The following is a 19,112-nucleotide window of genomic DNA, read 5'->3' as shown; positions in this document are numbered from 1 at the left end:
ATCGACACTACAGAGTTCCCTGTGTTTTACATGTACGTGTGTGTGAGGGAGAGAGCTGTGTGTGTTTGTGTGTGTGTGTGTGTGTTTGTGTGTGTGCCAAGCTACACTGTATGCAAGTTGATTCGTTAAAAATGATTGTTTTAAGACATTCACTTTGTCTGCCCTCTCCATGTTGGGGGGGTGGAGGTTGGAAATGTAGTAATGACGATGATGTACAATCTCTTTGTGTGTATAAACGTGCACTGTGAAAAGGTAGAGAGAGCACCGCACTGTCAGAGTCCTCTGTCTTATTGCACTGAGTGTTCTCTTGTTTTTGCGTAATAAAAAAAAGAAAAGGAAAAAACATGTTTGAGGAAAAAATGAAGTACTGTATTCTGATTGTCACTTGGGTTCTGTTGAGAGAAATAAATAAATATGAACTTGAAACCCGCTATGGAAAAACGGCATTCTGCTAAAATTATTCATTTTCTCTTACCTTGGCATTTCTGCATGTAAAGGCAGGTGTTACCTGTTTGTTTCAATGTAGCCTATTGCCACCGCTGCCGCCTGTCGCTAAATGTTTCAGTTCAGTGAGTTTTGGTCGTAGAGTGATAAGATTAATACCATTGGAATCTGTAGATTATCAGCTTTCATTTGCTTGTTGGACTCCTACTGGTGCAAACAAATGGAAAAAAATATCCAACCATTATCTGTAGGGGAAAAATAGATTACACTCTGAATGACTCATAGAATTTGAACTTTTAAATTTCAGAAGCAAAGTTTATACAGATGAAGAAGACAGTTGTTTCTCTTATTAGATAATGTGGTCAGAAATTGTGGCTCATATGGTCTTAAAAATACAAAGCAATTTAATACAAAATCATAATGTACAGTACAAAACATTCAATATTGAAAAATGATATTTGTCATCGTCAATAGCACCATACGATTGGAAAAACAGCAAAAATAAGTATTTACAACATGCCACCACCAAACAAATGAATAATGTGTGTGGAATATGTTTGTATTTTGTTTTTGTAATTGTAGAAGGGCAAAGCCACAATTACAAGCAACACTCTACACTAAATCTAATCTAAATATATTGTGTGGCAATCAAGATTAATTTTTGAATGAAGGATCAGAAGGGTAAAAAAAAAATGCCACAGGTAATTTAGTTACAATGAAAGGGGATGTGAGGACCTTTATCGTTCTCTGGTGCAGACGTGACACCGGCTGGCTTTCTGCCGCTGCTTCTCAGCTGCTTTGATGGTGGCAGGCTCCGGGACCAGGAACTGCTCTCTTGGATTAACAGCAGTCAACCAGAAGCTGTAGATGTTGGCAAAGTAAGAACAGGTGCCCCGCGCACCCTGGCACTCTATGAAGGGATGGGTCCGGAAATCCTTCAGGCAGCTACCAGAGGAGGTCAGAGACTGGCCACTGCCTGCCCCTGTGTGTGTGTGCTGGGGAGAGGAGAGCAACAGTACGGCACAGTTGAAAACATTCATATGGAAACAAGGTTTTCTATTCAGTTTTGATGTTCCCCATACAGCTGTATGTAACATTGCTTGCCTCTTAGGCAAGGCAAGTTTATTTGTATGGCACATTTTATACACAGACGCAATTCAAAGTACATAAAATAGATTTTAAAAAGAGCATACAGAGATAATAAGATTAAGAAGAAATTATTACAAAGCAAAATAAACACAATAAAATATACAATTATTAGCAGAAAATCAAGTAAAATAAAAATTAAATGTTTTTACCCCCTAAAGGAAAATTTCCTAGCTGAAACGGTTGAGCTCGGATGAGTTTTCCTCTTACTTCCAATCGCACTTTTGTAAGTGAAGTCATATGCGTATTATTTCAATAATGAGATCTTCCTGTCTAAATACTCAAATAAACATCAGATCTCACTGCTACTTGCAGACGTTCCTTAGCTTCAAAGCCTGGTCAAAGCCTCTTCCATTCCCAATGGAGAATATTAGACAAAGTTACCCATTCTCAATAATTATATCTTCTTGGGTAAATGCACTTTTCCCCAATACTCACTGCTCTTGATCAAATAAGCATATCAGATCATCAGATTTTTCCCCCCCATCTACAACCTTCCACAAACCACTCCTTCACCATACTCACCAGGAGGAAAGAGTATCCCGTCCAGAGGCTCCTCCAGCCAGGCGGACAGGGAGGAGGTGTTATGTTGTCCTGGCTGTGAACAGCCACTGCAGGCGAATTCATCTCACACACCACGCAGCGGCTGATGTAGGAGCTAATCTCCCGACCTGAGAAGGGCATCATGGGTATGGGGGCAGTGGTGGAGAGCCAGTAGGACTTGTCGTTGCGACTGGAGTAGTCACAGGTGCCTGCGTTGCAGTAGGAGAACGGCATGGTGGAGAAAACAGGCAGGCAGGAGCCAGCCTGGCCTAGGAAGGGGAAGAGGAGAGAGAACGGAAGAGAAGAAATAGACACAGATGGGTGTACACAGATGTACAGTATGTGATTTACCGAACACCTTTGTGTAGCTTTTCTTTACAACTCTTTATTTACCTAAGTCTTGTGTGTACGCCTTCTCCTGCCCCATCAGGTAGGCCAGACTGTGGCCCACCCAAAGCTGACTGCTGCCCAGGGGACACTGTGGCACCTCCACTGACTGGCTGTGGACAACCAGCAGGAAGCCCGAGCCCGTGGTCTCTCGTCGGCCTGGCTCACCTGGCACACCTTGTGGACCTGGAGAACCTGGGGGGAGGAGGGGTGGAGCAAGTTGCCAGAGAATGACACGGGAAAAGGGGTGATGAGGTTGAGAGAGACGCCCTGTGATGACTCACCTTGAGCTCCAATAAATCCTCGTTGACCAACATCTCCTGCATCTCCAACAGGACCATTATGACCAGGAGTACCTGGCCTCCCTGGGGTTCCCCGAGACCCCACGGCACCCTTCACGCCTGGAACATACACCACAGAGTTTTATTTTAGACACAGTAATGAGTCCCTCCAGAAAGTGTATACACAAACACACACATACACATCAATTATTCTCTCTTGCCTGGAGGTCCTGGAATCCCAGGCGGACCCACATCACCGCGGAAACCTTCAGGTCCTTGGTGACCATGTGGACCTGGGTGACCTGGCGGTGGGCGATCAGCAGTGGAATCACCAGGGAGGCCTTTGGCACCTGGAGAAAAACATAACTCACCCATTCTCTTTCCTTTTTCGACTCAACAAAAAATATACTCTATCATTCAGATCATCTTAAAAACTCTTGGCAATGTAACTTGGCCACAGTGGCACTTACCGATGGCTCCAGGTTGGCCTTTTTCTCCTTTGTGACCGCTGGGGCTGGGGATACCGAGTTCACCTTTGGGTCCTCGAACACCCCTGGTACCGAAGGGGCCTCTCGCACCTGTCAAAATATAGCAACGTTTAGAGTGCTTTCAAATTCAGACCCGGGATAATTGTGGTTTTAATTACTTTTTGTGAAAATTGTATTGCATCACATCTTGAAATCGCACAGACACAAATCCAAAATCCTGCACCACCTTGATCAGATAGCAAAGGACCAGTGCATCACTGTAATATGCACTAGTGGTGCTACAATTGCAGAATGTACTAATTGTACCTCTAGGTCCCAGGCTGTACTGAGATCCAGGGTGTCCAGGGAGGCCCTTAGCACCCTTCCAGCCGGGTAACCCAGGGAGGCCTGTTGGTCCTGGGTCCCCTTTGGATGTAATGGTACTACTACCTGGATGGCCTGGTTCACCAGGAGGACCTAAAACACAACACAAAGTCCCAGGTTAAGACAGACAGACAGACAGACAGACAGACAGATAGATAGAAATAGACAAACCGGCATACATACACACTATAAACAAAAATCTCACCACATCCAAACACATACATACAGGCACATACAAGCATGGACAAAGACAAACAGACCAACACAAACTAGTCTCTCAAACCAGACTGTCTCTTCTATATTCTGCCAATGCACCATAAACAGTCTGTAATTCACGCCCACAGAACATGGACAAAGGAAGTTGGGGGAAAAAACGCTTCAGACCAGAGGAAGTTCAAACCGATGGAGGTGATTGGAGAAATTCAATCACCTGCCTTTAGACGGGACATCCAGGACATCCCCCTATCATCGCTCATTATGTTCCCTGAGTTTCCCTTTCCGTATTGACCAAGTTTTCCCAGTTCGAAGTACAGACGTTTTAGGCGGAAGCATTTGAAAATTGCGAGAGCCAAATGTCTGTTTTGGAGACTAACACAAACACACACACACACACACACACACACACACACACACACACACACACACACACACACACACACACACACACACACACACACACACACACACACACACACACACACACACACACACACACACACACACACACCTGGGGGTCCTGGAGGTCCTTGATATCCTGGATCTCCGTAGGGTCCTTGGTCAAGCTTACAGCACTCTGTCCCTGGAGGACCAGACTCACCAGGGTAGCCTTGGGGACCTGAGGGAAGAAATAAAAAACAACCCACCCAACATTATAACCACACACAAAAAACTAGTGAGAGTAGACGTCTAGGACCTAGCTTATCCACATAATTTAGGTGAGAAAAACTCAACTGTTATAGGCTAATATTAACCTTGCAAGGCAGCTGGATTTGTGCAAGATCATGAGATCAGATCACACGACAAAACCATTTGGCCGTGTCAGGTTAGGCTAATATGACCCAAAGGAACAACTTGTCTTGGGATGTGATGTGTGCCAAGATCTCTATTCTCAAAATTACCCCAAAATTACCAAACCCTTTTGACCCTACAGGTGAATAGGATTTCGCCCCCCTGTAAAGATATCCTCGACCACTTTATTCTCAACATTAAGACAAATATTTTTTGTATTACACTTGGTACAATTTTGATGTCCAAATTTATTAATTGACTGAATTGAATGTGTATACACCCTCACACTTGTAGATGGCCGTATATTGCATTTGTTATATAGATAATGCTAGGTTTATACAGTACCTGGGTAGCCAGGTGGGCCCCTGGGACCTTTAGGCCCAGGATAAGTGCCTCCTGGGGGTCCTGGGAACCCCATGGGACCTTTGACTCCAGGCAAACCATGTGGCCCTTGAGGGCCAGGCATATCTACACCTTCAAGTGAGAGAGAGAGAGAAAAATCAGTGCACATAAGTATTACCTAATGAGGACATATGATATAGCAAATTATCTGTACCCACACATGACACTTTTAAGACTTATGATTTAAATAAGCATCTCGCGCGCCCGATTCCTAGGCTCGCCCGCTGCGCGGGCTCACTTGCTCCCTCGCCTGCCCTACAGCTCACCCACTGTGCGGGCTCTCTTGCTCTTATGACATCACTGATGACCATTGCGCGTCACGGACTCACCTGCTCTATGACATCACAGATGACATCATCACGGATGACATCACTGATGACAATTAGGGCAATCACCTAATTAAAACATCACCCGCACAGCCCAGGGTCAGAAGCCATCATCTCCCTCAGCCTGATGACATCACTGATCACATCACCACTGATAGCATCACTGATGACATCATCAATGAACTATAGCCTCAGCCTTAGGGCAATCAGCCTTAGGGCAATTAATCTGCCATAATTAAAAAATCTGGCCCCTTCAGGTCACCCGCATGGGTGGGTTTTACAGTCCTTGAAAGTTTCAGCCCGATTGCACGTAAAACAGCATAGCTGTGGCCGGAGAAAAGTCTTGAAACAAACAAACAAACAAACAAACAAACAGACAAACAGACAAGACTCCACACTGACAAATTTATAGATAAGATAGATAGATAGATAGATAGATAGCTAGATAGATAGATAGATAGATAGATAGATAGATAGATAGATAGATAGATAGATAGATAGATCACAACATAAAGGACACATGCAAAAAGGACTTGTTATTCCTCTTACCACTTTCTCCTTTCATCCCTTTTGCACCTTGAAGCCCATTCAGTCCATCCAGACCTGGTGGTCCAGACAACCCTAACAGGATGACAACATAAGAATTTCGTCAATGAGTGTTTTCAGCACTCAAAGGTATTTATTTGCTCCTCAGTGATTTCCTCTGAATGTATTCATTTGCCTTATTTATTAGTAGACAATAATATGAATTTCCCCAACATGGTTTCTTCATGGGAAGGGTGAAAGACGTTGGAAACAACATTCAAGCCAAGTGATGCTATAACTCTACATTGAAACCACATTGAAACCAATACTACATTTTCCCCCTGTAACCTGCCTATTCAATGATGGGAGAAACCATCGACAGTATGTCAGTACCTGGAGGTCCGGGGAAGCCAGGTAGACCCGCTGGTCCCTGACCTCCAAGATCACCTGGAATGCCTGGAAAACCGGGACGACCCGGTGGGCCACGAGGGCCAGGGAAACCTGCAGAAACACACACAGATGAAATGTCTGCACATGAGATACTGCAATGACACAGTTGTCCACAGGTGAGATTCAGTATCTTTCCAATTAAGTTATCGCTATCATAGTTCCCAATCCCCTGAATCAATCCCCTGATTCAGATCTTCCTAAGACATCACCTGGTCCTCCGAAGCCTCCTGGATCTCCAACAATGCCTGGTTGTCCATGCGGTCCTGTGTTTCCCCTCGGTCCCCTCTCCCCTGGATCTCCTGCCTCAGGTACTGTAGAACCAGAACCAAGAGAAAGGCCGACATCATTTCCAGCGGATTTTTCCCCCTCTCCTATTTCTTGACATTGTGCCATTGTCCCTTACAGTAAATTCTTAACATGGCATTAATGTGGTCTGGTGCCTCCTGGGGTCACCCATCATTTATTTATTTATTGCTTTGAATTTGAATTTGAGCCCTATTCTATAGACTCATCATCACAGTCTGGATGAGAGAAATTGCGAACTGTGTGAGAATGTTCAAGATTATTTTTATGGTGTTTGTGCTTTATTGGACAGTATACAGTGCAGCAGCGAGGGGAAGACATACTAGTAGACAATAAAGGCCATGAGGCAGATTTGAACATTTGTTGAAATTGTCCCTTTATGTGCCTTGTTATCTCTGAATTAGCCTCAACGCCAGACCCATGAGAGTTCTTACGCTGATACACTACGTTACTGCATATTGCAGAGCTCTCTCTCTGGGTCTGGGACACTTTCCCTCAGAGGGCTGGTTATGGGAGGGAACCGTTCACTTGGCCAGTCATATGCCAGTGATGGCTTCAGTCCTCTCCAATCAGTAACCACTTTGCGATCAGACAACACGGGAGGCGCAGCCCATTTCTCGAACGCTTAAATTTCAACCCGCCTTCAAAACCAGCAGTGGCTGTTAACTGGCACAGACTCACTTATGCGGAGCGCAGCGATTCAATGTAATATTTGAGTCTGGGGAGAGACTATCTCTGAACCAATGGGCGTTTTTCACCAGCAGCCATTTTGTGTCTATAAGGCAGGAAGTAACACAGGTGCAAGCAAAAGATAATGAAGGTTTCCAACTTTCAATCTGTTTTGAATAGATGTTCCAGTGCCAGGGCCCTCATTCATGTTTTGCTTGCACCTGTGTTACTTCCTGCCTTTTAGACACAAATGGTTGAGGTGAAAAAGGTGGATAGGGCATTCATGTGATAGGATAGGTCTTGACCATTTTAAATCCCCTAATATAGCCTTGGAAGTGGACACACCACATTCAAGACAAATAGCAAGTTTCTCCTCATCATTCGAGTCATTTCTGAGTAGGTCTCACTAAACTCACGTGTGATTCTCGTCTGCCCTGGTAGTCCTTTGGGTCCAGGTGGACCTGGTTGTCCAAAAGATTCCCCTGGGTCGCCTGGAACAGGTTTAGATGGTTACCTCCGGTTCAGTCCCAGTGAACAGCACAGGGACAAATCCCTGAGACTTTAGAGTTTACTGAGACAACATGGCCAGGGACAGGGTTCATTCCTCTTGACTCACCTTTGTCCCCTGGGAATCCTGGACGTCCTGTGTTACCGGGAAGCCCCACAGACCCCGGGTTCCCCTGCAAGAGGTAAGAGCACATTAAAACTACATCACGGCGGGGTGTCCGGGTATTGTAGCGGTAGAGTCCCTGCCTACCAACACGAAGGTCGCAGGTTCGCACCCCCGTGTTACCTTGGACGTCCATACAGGCACGATTGGCTGTGTCTGGGGGTGGGAAGCCATATTGGGGGTATGTGCCCTGGTTGCTGCACTAGCGCCTCCTCTGATCGGTCGTGGTGCCTGGGCGGGGTTGGAAGGGAACTGGTGGGAATAGCGTGATCCTCCCACGTGCTACGTCCTGCCGGTGAAGCTCAACCTGTCAGGTGTAAAGAAGCGGCTGGCAACTGTGCATGTGTTGGAGGAAGCATGGTGCTAGTCTTGGCTCTCTGCAGAACGGCAGAGGGTGGAGCAGTGACCGGCGCAGGAGGGGGAAAACTGGCTAAGTACAATTGGGGAGAAAAAAGGGGGGAAATCAGGAGGGAAAAACAACATCACGCCACTTCTGAGACTGAATACAGTGCATTACATGCGGTAAAGCCACCTACAATATGTCATTAAAGGATAATGTAATGAGCTAACCTAGAACGAGCAAAGAAGTGTGTGCCAAGCAGGACAGGTATTCCATGTGGGTGGAAAGGGAAAGGAGCCAGGATGTGGTTGGATTAAGCTCCATGAGTTGTGGTTTATTGAGTGTGAATCAAGCAGCAGCCCATCATCAATGCCTTTACCTGGAATAGACTGGGCCGCTACTACAAAGTGTTTATCAGTGCCATCAACAAAAAGGCAATAAATGAAGGTCCAATGTGTACCGGATCTCCAGCTTGCCCAGGGTATCCCCGTGGACCAGGGAACCCTTTGATGCCAGGGTGCCCAGGAAGGCCTGGGATTCCTGCCCTGCCTGGAGCACCGGGGACACCCTTAAACCCTGGGGAACCAGGCCATCCATCAGACCCTAAATCACCTGGTGGTCCGCTTCGGCCCTTGAAGCCTGTGACGGGCAAAAACAATTAATTTGACGATGAAACATTGCCATTTATAACAAGCATCTTATTTGAAAAAGATAAGTACAAGTGAACTCTCTATCACCTGGAGGTCCCTGTCGCCCTGGTAATCCTGGTAATCCTTGATGGCCTTTAGTTAGATTCATGCCTGGTCGAGGTGGGGAGCCACCTGGTAGTCCTGGGAGACCATGGGAACCTGAACAGACGACAGAGTTGAGATTAAAGCAAATAAGCAATTTTTTCTCCTTATTTAATGGCCTGTCTGCCATGGCCCCAGACTGTATAGAGGCTACTCTTTCTTAGAGATCGCCAACATTTCCAAATTTTGATATTCTTCTGCTTGTTGGCCAATTAACAAAAATTATAATTAAAATTAAGTAAGCCACAGCTAGCCCTGGCAGGATGGGAAAGAGCTAATGTAGACATGAGTATAGAGACTTACCTTTAACACCGGGTAGTCCTGAGTCTCCTGTGTCACCAGTGCGACCATCAAAGCCACTCTCCCCCTTCCTCCCGCTGTGTCCTGGAGGTCCAGGGCGACCTGGGAAACCCCTGGCCCCATCCCTGCCAGGGAAGCCCTTTCCACCTTGGCAGGGCAAAAACAAAAAGGCAATGTCTCGTTTCACTCAGATATGCACTTGTTTACAGTGCCTGGTGGATTCATCCATCATCAGGTCAGTAAATCATTTTCACAGAGGCTATTTCATGAGACAGGTCAGTGCTTCACCCTTGAGTCCTGGTAAGCCTTCAAACCCAGCGTCTCCTTGGGGACCAGTGGAGCCTCGGGGTCCAGCAGGACCCGTCAACCCGGGAGGGCCAGGGGGACCTTGTGGACCTGTCAGTCCAAGGCCCGGTCGACCCACAACTCCCTGGAAACCCTTCTGACCAGGGGAACCTACACAACATCATAAAAATCAATTGGAAGAATGTATGAATGGATGGTTCGATGGTGACTACACAACAAAATATCCATTAATGTGCTGGAGATTGAAACTTGAAAACAATTCAGGGTGATGTTCTTTCCATAATATTTAACAACATTTTGCTTTCTGCACTAACATGCTCACCTGGTATTCCTCTTACTCCTGTGTTCCCTGGAGGTCCATGAGGGCCAGGAAGTCCTTTCAGCTCACATACAGTACAGGGTTGGCCGGGGGAGCCGGTGGCACCAGGGTCACCAAAGTCGCCTTGCACTCCTTTAGGACCTGGTCCTCCAGGGGGGCCTTGTACCCCTGTGATTGATGCCAAAGAAAGTTAGACGTGAAGAGAACATCTGGAAGATGTTACTTCCGCCAACAGAGTTGAGCCAGGACCGTCGCCGTCTGTCTCTTTGTTTGTTCTTGTTATTGTTTGTTTTATCTTTCCACGGCCACTGGTCAAAAGAGAGCAAGTGAATGGGCGTGTTCAATCCATAGACCGTCTAAAAAATATGGACAGAGTCAACGTGATGTCACCCATTGGTTTTTGGACTCCTGTGTAGAGAGAGGCCTTGTATGGCCGTCGCCATCTTGGCTTTCTTGGACAGCTTGGACAGCGAGATGGTACAAGACCAGGGGTTTCCCAGAGCCACAGCTCCGCCTGCTATTAGTCCGTGCTCGGCAAGGAATATAGGAACTACAACTTTCAGTATCAAGCTCAAGTATCAAGCTCTGCCCAAGCCCGAGGTTGCCGCCTGGTCCAATCAGAAAAAAATTGTAAAAGGCGCCTAAGTTCCTAACGGATTTAAATAACACCAAAACTATGCAGAAAGGTTGGCAGAGGTATGCACTCTACCGAGTGCCCACTAGTTTCTACTGTTATGCTATAGCTATGATCTGATGTGTGTGTATGTGTGTCTCTGTGTGTGTGTGTGTGTGTGTGTGTGTGTGCGCGTGTGTGCGTGCGTACGTGCGTGCGAGCATGTGTGTGTGTGTGAATTAAAGACATCTTACCTGGTGACCCCTGGTGTCCAGGAATGCCAGGGAATCCCTTCCTCCCCACAGCTCCAGGAAGTCCAGGTTGTCCAGGAGCACCAGGCCTGGCATTGTGAACGTCTCCTGGGGCTCCCTTCCTCCCTGGAGCTCCTGGATTCCCAGGAGGGCCTGGAGGTCCATCATGTGTGGGGCCACTGGGGCCAGGGTCACCTGGATCTCCATTATAACCTCTAGGTCCTATAACAAATAATACAGGCTCAAGCATGCATACAAACCCAATAATTGTGCAAATAACTATCTGGCAGCCAGCAGGATGTGTATGCTGCTGACTCAGAGGCTTGAACCTGAGTCCTCCAGTTGAAGGAAGCTCTCCCTAGTCATTATCCCACCCTGCTGCCCATCATCATTAAACATAATGTTTAAGTTCTTTAAAAGCAATGTGAGACTGACAGCTGTCTGGAGAGTCTTTACCTGGCAGTCCAATCCCTCCAGTTCCCCCATCATCTCCATTCATGCCTTTTGGCCCTGGGTGTCCAGGAGTTCCTGTGAAACCGTCACTTCCTGGTACACCTGGGAACCCTGGAGGCAGCCAATCAAAATTAAAATTGGATTCTTTCTAACATGAACCAATCATGTTGTAGAATCTTGAAACGTGTTTCTTTGTAAAATGCTTTCAAATTCTAAAGATTTTGGTACAGGATATCAATCAGGATGTCAATTAGACATCCCTCATGCTATGAACATTAATTGATTGATTGATTGATTGATTGATTGATTGATCTGATAGGACATTCATTTTAATGTCACATTGTTTAAACCCGTAACGCTCCCCTTGGACCAGTCAGTGTAATTTTGAAAATGCTGAAACAAAGTGGGGAGATGCGGCATTTTCTCAAGTTTAATCAAAATCTGAAATACTGTGCATGAGAAATGGACACGCGAACAAACAATGTAGCATTCCCCTTAGGATAACCAGTGTAATTTTTAAATTACGCGACTGTAATGATGAAAATATTCACCTAGATTTTGTCAGAATAATTCAACCAGTGGTGTCTGATATACACCTGGACAAACAAACAAATGAACAAAGACATGCAAACCAATCCAGAGTCCCTGTGGATTTCATCGTTGGGGACAAGTGGAACCAAATGGACATGGCTTACCTGGTGAACCTGGCTCACCCTTGGGACCAGGTGGCCCAGTAACAATGTCGTGACAGCAGTGCTCATGTTCACCTGATGACACACAGACAACATACCAGTCAACACCCCCCAAACCTTTCAGGCTCATTCTCCACTTGATTATTTGCGGAACGAATTACTTGAGGAAGTAGAAGTTATTCATTTTTTGCAATAAACAAATAAATAAATAAAGAATCACCAAAATTACAAAGACATTGATTAGAAATAATTTGTATAATATTCATTAAACCACCACAAAAATTAAAAAACAATAAAATAGTTTTCTCCGAACCTGGAGGGCCTGGTCGTCCAGGATTTCCAGGAAGTCCGGGACTGCCCTCGCTTCCTTTCAGCCCACGTAGCCCCTGATGGCCTGGGAAGCCGGGGCCTGGGCGGCCTGCATGCCCTGTAACCCCTTTGGGTCCAACAGTGCCGGGGTATCCTTTGGGACCAAGTAATCCAGCAAATCCCTCACCCTAAAAAGACCTCAGCTGATTTCATAACTGCAGAACCAAACCAAAGTGAACCAAACTGGAACAAGCATTATAGGCACAGGATAATTAACAAATTACAATTAAGCTATCTATTCTGTACATTACATTCCATGTTCAGTATTTCAGATGCACAGTATAGTGCACACTCACTGGTGGTCCAGGGTCTCCTGTGGGGCCAGGGTGCCCGTCCAGCCCGGGCCTACCTGTTGCTCCAGGAGTACCAGGGTATCCAGAGGTGCCTGGGTCACCCTTCGAACCTTTCAATAAATAAAAGTTTGCTGCACTGAAAAAGGATGAACTTACATCTTCAATAAGAGACCTCTCATTCTTAATTCTCTAGTGTGTGGTTTTCCAAGCATTTCCAATATGACAAGTGAAAATGAAACTTCAGATACGTAAAGTTAGGCTTTCAAAGGTGCTCACCTGTATCATGTGTCCCAAAAGAGTCACCTTTCTGGCCTTTCAGGCCTTTTAAACCAGGACCTCCTGGGTAGCCCTGCAGGTGCAGGCAGAGTGTGCTTTATTCAAACACTTTCTTGCATTCCCAAATAGAAAACTACAACACAAGCTGGACCCACGAGTTGGAATGCAATTCCCTTTAGAGGCCTGGCATTACTTGTCTCAGGGTGCACAGAACATAATTTAATAATAATAAATAATAAATAATAATAAAGACGTTTAAAGCAGCTACGAGCAACTTTTTCGATTGTTATTAAACAGTCTAAATTTAATATCAATGCATCACATCTTACCTCTAATAGTAGACGAGACCAACGCAGAGTAGTGTCGTTTGAACCCCGAATGAATCGGCCAGTGTTAGTCTGTCTGTGGCCAGGGAAGATCAGGAAGTGAAATGAAACGGTTTGCAGCAGCCACTTCGGCCATAACCACAAAATAACTTCCAAAAAACCTGTTAGAATATAACGAGAGATGTTCGCGAGAGTATGCATGGCGTTCACATTGTTTATGCTATGTTGCTAGGCAGCACGAACGGGGTAGGCAGGCAGCTGCGTTTCACTTCCGGGTTTCACTTCCGCGTTTATCCGGTCCGGCGGTAAGGAGAGAGAGAGAGAGAGCCCCCTGTTGACGCGAGTTTAGACAGACACAGGCTTAATAATCATCTAAGGGAGCAATCTCCGATTCACACGGCTTTGGTCTCAGCTACTATTATAGGTAAGATGTGATGCATCAATATTGTAATTATACTGTTTAATAACAATCGAAAAAGTTGCTCGTAGCTGCTTTAAGGAAATATAATAAAATTGTACAGTTTTGAGTTGAGTTGTCCTTACTTGTGCTCCTCCTGGGCCGTGGTCTCCTTTCAGTCCTGTATCCCCTTTGAGGCCTTGAGTTCCAGGAAGCCCGTCGAACCCTGGAGGCCCCGGGTAACCAGCTGGACCAGGTCCCTCATCTATTCTACATTCACAGTTCCCAGGGCAGCCTGGAGGACACACAGATGGCATAGATGGACACACAAATCAACACATTAATGTAGACACACACACACACACACACACATACACACACACACACACACACACACACACACACACACACACACAGGCCTGGTCAGACCTCGGCCTGTGCTGATGATCCCAAAGGGCATATTTAGATGGTACTAGCGGTCAGTGCACACAGACAGAGGAGCAGAATGACCGCTTGGGGCTGACAAATACACACACAGTCATAGATCACCTTTAAGTCCCTTATGCCCCGTGTGTCCAGTAGGTCCTAGGGGACCTGCTTCACCAGGCTCTCCGTTGTCACCTTTGTCACAGTGGTAATCTGTAGGATAGGATAGCAGCCACATATATTTATAATAGCACTGATGTCTGTAGAAGCAAGAGTTGTTTAAAAGTTAAGGCCCCTATCGTACACCTGGTGCAAGGCGGGGCAAACGCAAATGAAAGCTCAATGCTACCTTACAATGCCTGCAGTTGCCAATTTAACGCCCTGCGCCCCCGCCGCTAAAATACCAATTGGGTTTTGCATCCATCTGTGCACTGTGGGTGTGCTGGACGAAAAATACAAAATAAATTGGTGTGGCATGAAAAATACTGGCAGAGAGCTATCTTACACTGGAAACAGCTTCGCTACGATCAAGTAAAAGCTGGTCTTAAACCAGTGCAGTCTGAGTATTTCAGAGTGCTTCCAGGATGCACTGCTGGAATAAATATGTTATCTGCTTGTTACACACACATCAGAGGGACATGCAGCAGCACAGAATATGCCAAAGATTCTAACTAAAAACATAATGTGAAAAAAATCACAATATAAAAATAAAATAAAAGGCTTTTTCTTTATGATTATAGCCTCCATTCAGCTTTGTCTACCTGTCATGGGGACGTGTTTTGTTACAGTAACGAGTCAGCGCTTCATGTAAACAGTAATATTAGTGCAACATTCATTTAAATTGGTCATGCAAACAGCTTAATAGCAGGAATCTTGTCTTTTTAGGAATAAGGGAAAAACCCGGGATATCTTCTGCATGTAAACATAGTCAGACTAAACCTCTGAATAATTCACATATTTAACCCAGCCCGTTAGCACTGTGCACTCGGCACAAGGCAGCGCAAAAGGGAGAATTAGTGCCGTTAAAATAGGAACATGGACTTGGACACACCTCCAAATGTGCTACTGCCGTGCGTTACTGCCATGCACTTACTGCCCTATAGGGCCCTATTAGAATTAGCTGGATTTTTCGATCCAAAGTCATCAAAAGCTCACCTCCACATCCTGATGACGAGATCCCAGCAGGCGCGTGCGCACGCACACACACGTGCAAGCACGCATGCACGCGCACACACACACACACACACACACACACACACACACACACACACACACACACACACACACACACACACACACACACACACAAGGTTAGTCCAGCACATTATATTAAGATCCTATTCAACTAAACATGCTCAAAAAAAACATTGATAGCTAACAATTCAACATTCAGATGATGTTTGTGACATTAAAGTGTTAATCTCAAAGTTTTCAGTTTCGTTCTCTTTGGCAAAACCTATGGCGATGAGCGGTAATTGCAGGTGAGGTCCAAACAGTGTACTGTTGCATATATGTGACAGTCAGTTTGTTCGGCCATAGTAACCACCCGTAATGCTAGCAGAGACCAGACAAAAGTCGCTTGTTATCCTCCTTCACACAAACGTTGTCGGGAACCTACAGTAATGTTAGAGCGAGTCTATTGCGTTAGCTCCGCCTACACTCTCTGGGGTACCTCCTCCACAGATACCCAGTTCATAAATGCTGCAATACTGAAAATGCAGTCTTCCATCAATGGGCCATAGGCTCAATCACCATTGTGTTAACTCAGTCGCTGATAGATAGTGGCTACATTTATTGACATGAAGATCTTTGAGATTATAACTTTAAGTAACATAACATCAAAAATGTGTGCCCTGTGTTTAATGTAAGAATAGAAATATAGATATACCTGGGCGGCCAGGGGGGCCTGTGCCACCTTTAGCTCCAGGGATTCCTTTCACTCCCTTTATTCCCGGGAAATGATTGATTTCGTTGGAATACCTCCCTGGCTCTCCCTTGTAGCCCTTGGGACCCGGCGGTCCTCGTGGACCAGGCTGAGGCGGCTCATCTGGAAAGGGATGAGAGCTAACGTGAAACTTCAAAGAGGAGAGGAGCCAAGCCAGACAATGTGAAAGCCCAACTCTGGAGACACGTATTGTTGATGTTTCATTGAGAAAAGAAGCTCAGCATGAAACTGGTCAAGGTTCAATTCTAATACAACCAGGGATGTAGCAGAAGCAAATTCACCTCAACTCTATTTACCAACCACCATACAAGCCAAGGTACACAGCACAGCCAAGTATTGCCAGCAGCATACAGTATACAGTACAGTAGCTGTACCCATAATCATTGTAAACAATGATCTCTTGGGTATTACGGATTTATATTTGCCTGGGCACAGACTTTCGAACGCGCCCACTCCACGGAGTTGAGCTGGGCTGGTCTTGGTCTGGCATCGTCGTATGGCTTTTCTCTGGTTTTACCAGCGATTCACCAACCAGCGCCAAGGGGGACTAATGATTGGCCAATCACCATCAATAAACAGCCCAACGGGTGGGACTAATGGCTCATTTATACTCCATTTTCATACGTAAATAGATGCGTCCGTTTCAAACGTTATTATCGTCACTGCCCACATACTTCCATGTGTCTTTCACGTTGGTATCATGTTAAGCAATACATTCACCAGTGGGCAGTAGAGAGTCAAATGCATGAGTGTGTGTGTGGTTTTGCGGCGTATCCGTAAGCTTTCAGATGACGGACAGAAAACGCACGAAATGAACGCAGAGTACGGACAGAAGGCTCTGTCCGTCTCCGTCTTTAACGGAGAGTATCATTGGGCCTTAAGCCATTGTCAGGCAGTTGTCCAGTGGGCCCATAGGAAGTGTGCCGAGGAGTAACGTCAATAACAATGGCTGCTTTTGCTTTGAGACTCGAGAGATGTATTTGATTTGTGTTGGAATAGGAAGGATGAATTGAGGTTATCAAACCATATAGAACAGATTTCAATTAAAATAATATTTGTTGTATTGTAGTAACCCCCTGGTTCTCTGCTACACACAGATTTTGTTTCTCTCTTTCGGTTTGTCTGCTTGTTTTGTACGTTTTTTTGGTATGTATTTATTTTCTTTTATCTGTTTGATTTGTATTATTGTGTTTTGGTATCAAAAGCACAAAAATGCACAATGTGTCAACAGGTGCAAAGCATCTACCCGTTGACTTAACACTCAAATAAAAAAGAGAATATTATTTAAAAAAAAAAAAGTTTGAGAATCACTGGCCTATAGGGTATACGATACATCAAGTTAATTTGGCCAGACCAGGCCAGGCGTAAATGAGCTCTGACCTGTTGGTCCAGGTGGGCCAGGAGGTCCGTGCATGCCCATGTTCCCAGAGTCACCTGGGAGTCCAGGCAGTCCAGGACGCCCATGGTTACCTTTAGCACCTAAAACACAGCCGGGAAAAGGTTGGAAATATTTGATTGCTTTTTGCCACTTTAAGCCACACTGAAGCCACTGAATTACAAACAAACCATCACATTGGACAATTTCATTGTAGTTTAAACTTGAAAGTAGCTAGGAAGAACTTTCATCACTGATGCCTCACATCTTACCTACATCAGCAAATAGAGAGCCGCAGTAACGAGTCCGGAAATCATCGATGCTAACAGCCCTGGTTCTTCACAGATTTCGCCTATGGGAGTTTTGAATGGGTTTTTGGCGCGATGCTTCTAATAATCTCGCTGGGCAACGCTGGCTTAATCAAACGCGAACCAGTGTTTAGTAACATCATCTTCACACATGAAGACCACTTTTATGAGTTTTGAAGCTTTTATGTGCCGTTAAAAGGGTGGCTAGCTAGCAAACGGCTAAATGAGACTACTATGTTTACGCGGATATTATACGTCATCACGAGTGAACGCGGAAATTCTTTCTCTCGCGCCTTCGCGTGGACGCCTATGCGACACTGTGTAGTTCTGGATTAGCTTAGCACAAGCTTTTTACCTCGGGCTCGCAGTTACGCTTCAAAACTCATGAAAGTGGTCCTCATGTGTGAAGATTATCCCGCTGAACCTGCGTTGCCCACAGACATTATTTGAAGCATCGCGACCAAAAACCCATTCAAAAATCCCATAGACAGAAACAGTGAAGAACCAGGAAGTTCGGGACTTCCGCATTCAGCCTACAAAAATACGTCATCCCTGCGGCTCTCTATGAGACCATCGGTGAGGAGATGGGCGATTTCTATATTGTTTTTTTTTATGACCCTGCTCGGGTCCAGGCACACGTCCGTCCTGTGTCAGATCTGTGTGAAACTGGTTGTCATTTTTGTTCTGGCCGGCGAATGAAGCAGTGAGATCAACCTTATGCAGTAAATAAAAGAGTGGGGGAGGCTCTCTGACTCAGAGAAGCCCTGCCTGGCCTGCCCCCGGCTTGGACAGCCTGGTGGAGACAGCGGGAGGAGGCTCGGTGTTCAGGAAATGCACTTTTTTTTTCCGGGCGAACACTACCGCTTTTGTCCACAGGCGCTGCTACAATCAACACAAAATTAAAGTTCCTCATAGCCGCTTTAATAAGACGACGTATTGGTGATAACTTTAATTCAATTTAATTTGACTAAATATTTCATGATTCCATTCCAGACAGTAGTCCCAGAAATGAAAAGAGCAGCAATATGTGCTTGCAACAAATGAAGTTAGATGGCCTGGTCGCTCCTAGCACAACCAGTGCCTCACAGAGATGACATGTGGTCACTGTTGTGTTCTCACCTCTACCATCACTTCCATTGTAGGGCTGTAAAGGCCCAGGGGGTCCCGGGTCCCCTGGGTAACCCTGGTAGGGAGCACGGAGAGAGACAGAATAATAATAATAATTTATAGTCATAAATCATCAATCAAATACCAGTTGTGGAATTATATGCATAATAATTATTTATTATTTTTTTTCTTCTTCAGATCATCGTCATATGAAAGTGAT

The 19,112-nt window shown here is 45.5% G+C and overlaps 1 protein-coding gene across 1 annotated transcript in view; it reads right to left on the bottom strand.

Annotated features, from left to right (window-relative positions):
- Positions 1–1,181: 1,181 nt before the first annotated feature.
- The window catches only part of LOC310796823 (uncharacterized protein), a gene marked incomplete at both ends in the record, with an annotated part of 49,130 nt that continues 31,199 nt past the window's right edge, over positions 1,182–19,112 (bottom strand). Inside the window, 26 exons of the mRNA XM_083659056.1 lie at positions 1,182–1,439; positions 2,116–2,402; positions 2,527–2,715; positions 2,805–2,921; positions 3,023–3,151; positions 3,272–3,379; positions 3,596–3,745; positions 4,380–4,487; positions 5,006–5,134; positions 5,938–6,009; positions 6,307–6,414; positions 7,952–8,015; positions 8,806–8,984; positions 9,065–9,193; positions 9,440–9,583; positions 9,725–9,892; positions 10,065–10,229; positions 10,929–11,147; positions 11,382–11,489; positions 12,074–12,145; positions 12,732–12,863; positions 13,009–13,081; positions 13,878–14,026; positions 16,046–16,204; positions 17,483–17,581; positions 18,905–18,968. Coding sequence (XP_083515182.1) covers positions 1,182–1,439; positions 2,116–2,402; positions 2,527–2,715; positions 2,805–2,921; positions 3,023–3,151; positions 3,272–3,379; positions 3,596–3,745; positions 4,380–4,487; positions 5,006–5,134; positions 5,938–6,009; positions 6,307–6,414; positions 7,952–8,015; positions 8,806–8,984; positions 9,065–9,193; positions 9,440–9,583; positions 9,725–9,892; positions 10,065–10,229; positions 10,929–11,147; positions 11,382–11,489; positions 12,074–12,145; positions 12,732–12,863; positions 13,009–13,081; positions 13,878–14,026; positions 16,046–16,204; positions 17,483–17,581; positions 18,905–18,968 — 3,579 coding nt within the window. The remainder of the gene's footprint in view (positions 1,440–2,115; positions 2,403–2,526; positions 2,716–2,804; positions 2,922–3,022; positions 3,152–3,271; positions 3,380–3,595; positions 3,746–4,379; positions 4,488–5,005; positions 5,135–5,937; positions 6,010–6,306; positions 6,415–7,951; positions 8,016–8,805; positions 8,985–9,064; positions 9,194–9,439; positions 9,584–9,724; positions 9,893–10,064; positions 10,230–10,928; positions 11,148–11,381; positions 11,490–12,073; positions 12,146–12,731; positions 12,864–13,008; positions 13,082–13,877; positions 14,027–16,045; positions 16,205–17,482; positions 17,582–18,904; positions 18,969–19,112) is intronic.

The sequence above is a fragment of the Poromitra crassiceps genome, assembly GCF_964638095.1.
Source record: "Poromitra crassiceps genome assembly, chromosome: 23".
NCBI lineage: Eukaryota > Metazoa > Chordata > Actinopteri > Beryciformes > Melamphaidae > Poromitra > Poromitra crassiceps.
Note: the sequence above shows the minus strand (reverse complement) of the source record. Positions and strands in the feature narration are given on the sequence as shown.